The 6,000-nt window shown below is 36.2% G+C and overlaps 1 protein-coding gene across 1 annotated transcript in view; it reads right to left on the bottom strand.

Moving 5' to 3' along the window:
* LOC117295726 (transient receptor potential cation channel subfamily M member 1-like) overlaps positions 1-5,310 on the bottom strand; it is a 29,369-nt gene extending 24,059 nt beyond the window's left edge. The window contains exons 1-4 of the mRNA XM_033778446.1: positions 5,149-5,310; positions 2,721-2,800; positions 1,450-1,621; positions 741-954 (exon numbers count right to left, since the gene is read on the bottom strand). Of these exons, the coding sequence (XP_033634337.1) occupies positions 741-954; positions 1,450-1,621; positions 2,721-2,800; positions 5,149-5,151 (469 nt within the window). The 5' untranslated portion in view covers positions 5,152-5,310. The remainder of the gene's footprint in view (positions 1-740; positions 955-1,449; positions 1,622-2,720; positions 2,801-5,148) is intronic.
* Between the last annotated feature and the right edge of the window lie 690 nt (positions 5,311-6,000).

The raw sequence follows: 6,000 nt of genomic DNA on the forward strand, positions 1-6,000 counted from the left end.
AGGGCAGTTTACATTGACTAGTTGCAGGCTCCAAGAAGAAGCTCCAAGAAGAGGATCCACGTTTGAATGTTCACATTTTTTTCTTAGGGATTGTAACACTCATGTGCTACTTAAAAGTGGTCCAGTAGTATGCACTGCAGTTGGTTACCCAAGTTGACTATAAAAGTTGCCTTGTTTGACAAGGCCCTAAAGAAATGTGCAACCATGTTGCATATCAAAAACCTTTTTAGGCACTGGACACTTTTGGTAATTACTAAAAATAATGGTAAGCATACAATTTTACTTGGTAACGATCAATGGAGAGCTGTTGATAGTATAAACCATTGTGAGAAACGGCTCTATCTGAAGTAGCGTAGTTTTTGAGAAAGATGTAATTTCTCACTCAAATAATAAGACTTTAGCTAAAGCCTTTTATTTTGTCTGAAAGCACTTAAGGTAATGCAACAAGGGTGTTTCTTTCATTATTCTATATCAAATTCAATGACCAATTGAGCCAAAATTTTCACAGGTTTGTTATTTTATGCACACTGTATGGTGGGATACACCAAGTGAGAATACTGGTCTTTGACAATTACCAGATGGGTGCATGGAAGACGATCAGAGCATACTGATCGAAACGTCGAGTTCAAACCAAAGGTTCTTTTCAGAACCACCCCAATTCATTACCGCAAACCTTTCTATAAATTACCAGACGTGTTCTCCAGTGCATATTATCTAGTAGATGAGCTCAACGTCCTTACCAGTGTTTGTACCCCCAGTCAGGATCCATGCACCTGTTGTTCTCGCTGCCTTGTTCAGACCTTTGCACAGAACCCGTTTAAGTTTGGGCTGGAGCTGGAAATTCTGAAGCCCGCCTCGAATGGAGATGACAAGGTTGGGAAGATCTAGGTTCCAACACCCCTGGAGGAGCTGCAGAACGACGTCTGGCTCCGTGGTGTCACTGAGCCGAATGTACTACAGAGTGGGATTGGGGAGATGGGAACCAGACAGGTCAAAGGTCGACAGTAAAACATAATTTGGTTCACGTTAGAGGTAAAGGGTTCTGATACCTTAAAAATGTAGATTAAGTTTCTGGCCATGACATGAATCCCTACTGACTGTGAATAAAGATGTATGTAATTTAATACCTGTAGAAGTTACAGCTTCATTACTCATCAAGTTTTTGAGAAAAAAAGATGAAAAATCACAGAGCAATTGTTTCAAGAGAGTCGGGTAAACCCGTTGTACATGATAAAAAATGTTTTTTTCACTGTAAAAAAATGTTTTGTGAAATTGTTTTATTAATTTCTCTATAGGCCTAAACTACAGCCCCTCGGCAAGTAATACTTCAAGGGAAACTTTGTATTATCATTATCTTTAAACCGTGTAAGTTTAATGTAAATCTGTGGCCGTTTGTATTTTGTGCCGTACATAAAGTATCATGTACAGATTATGTTTCAAGTTGCTTACATTTGCCTTGTTGCCATGGCCCGCCCCTTGGAATTCCACAATGCCATAAGCATCGGTTGGTAGCTGGTGTGTGTGCTTGTTGCTATCCCAGACCTTACTTATTGATGAGGATCTCACATGGGACGTCTGATTTAGCAGAGAATGCTGGACTACCTTACCACCACAACCGCACCTTCACAAAAAAAAAACACCCACAAACCGCATAATATAATAATAATAATAATAATAATAATAATAATAATAATAATAATAATAATAATAATAATAATAATAATAATAATAATAATAATAATAATAATAATAATAATAATAATAATAATAATAATAATAATAATAATAATAATAATAATAATAATAATAATAATAATAATAATAATAATAATAATAATAAATAAATATGTAGCGCACAAATCTATCAACTACAAGAACCAACTCTGCCCTCACAGGTACCCATTTACCTCTGGGTGGAGAGAAGCAATGGGAGACTTTCTGGGACGATAGAGGGCAGCAGACTTACTGGGTAAATCCATTGTTCTCAGAATTATGCGCATGTTCAGAACTACGTAAACAATGGAAATTTACCCGGTATGTCTGCTGCCGCCTAGCGTTGGAAAGTCTCCTAATGTAGCGAAGCGTCTTGCTCAGTGCACAAGTGTCACGACCATATCGACCCTTCCTTAATCACGTGTTGTCTTCTTCTTTCCACATACTTATCTGGTTTATAAATGCACTGGACACTATTGTTAGCATAAAAACTTACTTGGTAACGAGGAATGGAGGGGTGTTGATAGTATCAAACATTGTGAGAAACGGCTCCCTCTGAAGTAATATAGATTTTGAGAAAGAGGTCATTTCTCATTCAAATAATTAAAGACTTCAGCTGAAGCCTTTTATTATGCATCTGAAAGCACACAAGTTAATGCAACACAGGTGTTTTTTCTTTCATTCTCTTGCAAATTTGAAGACCCATTGAGCCCATATTTTCACAGGTTCGTTGTTTTATGCATATTGTTGGGATACACAAAGTGTGAATACTGGTCTTTGACAATTACCTGGCGTGTACAGAGTTTCTGAGGAGTATTGGAGTATGATCCTACAGAAGCATTTTTAATGTTGAAGTTATCTTTTCAAAAAGTCTTTTTCAAGCAATGGCTCAAATGAAAGCTTGTAACTTTCTTGACCCTCATAAAAATACCTATCGATTTTTAAATCAAAATTTTTTGGTCAAATCGGCCAAAAATCTGACATAGCATCTTTAAATGTATGATTACCTCTGCAAGTCCCACGGATCACTTATAAATTTGGCACATTCCTTTTTCTTGATGTTCTTTTCGATCCACGCTTTGTGGGCCTACAAAGAAAGTGGAGAAAAGGTCCATGAATGAAGTGAGCTATTTTAATACCTGAAAAAAATAGACGTCTAAAGTTTTGCATCATGATCTGGTCAACACTTAGGTCAAATTATATTCTATACCAACCTGTCCAGAATCATTATCTTAAAGTGCCGAAATCATGACAATGCTGCTCGCTACGTTCCATGTTTATAGTTCTTTTGAGAAATTAAGTGTATGCTTGAATTTTCTTTTTAATTAAGGTAAAAAATAATTTAGTATTTCAGCTAACAATCACCTCCCCTCCCCCGGAAAAAAAAAGTAAAAAAATCAAATTAATCCCTTAAAAAATGGTGGCCAAATGCGGACATTTTAAAAAAAGGTAATTTTTTTGCCTCACTCTAAATAAAGTCTTTGAATCAATGGTGGAATGATTGATGCTATAATGTATTGTAGGCCTGTAAAAATGATTATTAGCCTTCCCTGACTAACCGTTTTAGTGTTTAGTGACTCTTGTTTGTTATTGCACGTGCTACATGTACCATACTGCTACTTAGACTGACAGATGATTTGATTGTCCTATTCTTACCATTCTACCTCCATGCTCCTACTTTTTACTGTCCCTGCATTTATTTGTTTGGGTAAATGAATAATTCTAAGCATGAGGAAAACATTAAACTTGTAGTAATCTAAAAAATAACGATACTAAATAAAGGGTGGTCAAGATGGTGTAGTGGTGTCTTGTCTCGCCTTCCACCAGGCTTTCGGACACCGGTTCCAATCCTAAATTTTGGTTGTGCAATGGGTTGTGACCGGTAAATGCGTAAAGGGGCGGAGCTTAATGGATTGGTCTATTCTCTGGGGTTTTCCTCCAATATAATTAAAGTCTAATTTAACTGAAAATAAGGTTTATCGCGATTCAGAAACCCAATGCATTGTGGGAAGGAATATGGGCGATTTCTACGCAGTTTCTACCACTCGCGCACGCAACGCCTATACCTTTGTGTGGGTTCAACAGCGCCCTCTCTTGATATTTTGCTATTCGCAATAAACCTTATGGAATTGTTTTCATCTACTTTTCTTCTCATTTAGTTTACATTTGACTCTTACTTAGATTAGCGCATTGAGAATACTTAATTTCCACTTCCTATACCCAGATCAAGATAGAAATATGATACTATAATTTTAGTAAGAACTGTCTTAATCTAAAGTTAAATATTATCCATTACAATATTATTATTACATTGAATTGCTATTATTAGTATTAGTATCGTAGGAGGTCCTGTTTTCGACGTGTCCCTAAAATCGTGGCAAATCTTTTACATCTCTGTGCGCGATGTAAACAGTCCCTAGATAAAAAATTGTGTGGTTTTATTTGCCAAGCAAAGAGTCTCCTCTCCCTTGACCAAAACTTAGAAACACGTAAGGCTCCACTGGATATTTGCACTTGTAAATGCAAAAAGTTTGGTATTTTAGGCATTTCTACAAGGTACAAAAATATGTCATAATGTTGAGGCCATATACAAATATTTGCCCACCGAAAAAGTTTCATCAAACACTATTTCAATTCACAATTCATGATGATCAAATCATGTGACTGAGTATTTTGCTGAGCATTCTGGGAAAAAAATACAGAGGCTTAAAGAAGCCATGTGCCTTATATCATTTTCTAAAAAAAATTTAGATTTTTTTTTTAACCCTCCGATCAATATTGTTATTAATATTAGTATTTAAACGATCAGCTTGTTGATTCAATTATCACTGTTTATTTGTACGCTTTATTATAAATTTTAAGAGAAAAAAAGGGGAAAAAAATAAATAAAAATCAGATTTGAAAGCCAATGATTATTCACACTTTTTATTAAATTGTTAATTTTTTCTATTTTTTGCAAATTACGATGGTAATTTTAAAATGTCATTAAAAAATAGTTTGAATAAAACGAAGACAACTGCTGGCTATAGAGTCATACACAGAGTCTCAAAGAACACTTGTAGTCACTGCAGATGTTTCTTCCATGTATGGCTTCACCGTGAAACCATGCTTTCTTGTTTGCCGTGAAAACAGGAAAAACTCAAAACAAAAGGGGCCAGTTGAAGTCATCGAAGATCGGTGTGTAGTGTGGACATTTCAATGTCCATCAAGTTTTAATATATGTTTGCATACTTCATATTAACAAAAGAATGTAATTAGGGCATCGGTTGATACAAGGCATCATTATTTTTTTCCCAATTCAAAGAAAAAGGCATAATAGCGTGAAAACTGGTAAGGGGAGGATACTATTAATTTTATTATATTTAGGCTACACTTTGATGACCACGATCAGAATTTCATGACTTTTCACCGAAGTTACAAAACCGTGAAACTTACCATGATGAATCCACAAATTATCCGAGAACAACATCAACTGCGATACCACCAAAAGAATCTGCCATCCGGAATGATTTTTCTTATACAGCCACACTACACAGTTCGTCCTGTGTAAAGGAATTTTGTCACCAAAATCAACTGTTTTGAGACTGCGACTGCGATTAACTTACCGGTGTTTTGCACATCATCACAAGACACACACGGGACGACGACGAGAGAGAGATAATGGTGAAGAGCGCCCTCTCTTGTCATGAACGTGTCAATGTTGTTGTTGTCCGCGCTCCATTAGTTTTCTCGCCAAAATGGGCTTGGTTTGTTTCTTTAGTCTTGCAGATTGTCAAGGAAAGTACCAGCAAATATCATTTCACTGACCCCCCCCCCCCCCCCCCCCCAACCCACCCAACCCCTCTACAACATATACTGCATTTATCTGTATTTTCACTTTGATGGCTGCCAAAAAAGATGGCTTTAATTTAAAAAAAATATATATAATTTTAAACTTTTTGTCAGTTGCTTCAAGGTTTAGAGGTCACACTTGACGCATATTTCTTCCTCCATGCTTGATGTTTTTTGCGTATAGTTCCATAGTATGACCCGGTATTGATGTTTCTTATACCACCATCATTTTGAAGAAGCGGAATACATCCCCCATTTTCTGCATAATAGCTTCATGAAATCGGGACCTGCATAGAGCTGTTTCAGCAAAAAATATCACTTAACAAATTTCAGCTTAGCAGAATCAGTAAAAAACCAGTCACAGATTGTGCACGTGACATGGATGTAAAGCATAATTTTGTTGTGGTTAGCTTCCTTTTTGTGTTTAAGCAGCTCCATTGAATTGGGTCCATTAGT

This window comes from Asterias rubens, chromosome 10, assembly GCF_902459465.1.
Source record: "Asterias rubens chromosome 10, eAstRub1.3, whole genome shotgun sequence".
Classification (NCBI taxonomy): domain Eukaryota; kingdom Metazoa; phylum Echinodermata; class Asteroidea; order Forcipulatida; family Asteriidae; genus Asterias; species Asterias rubens.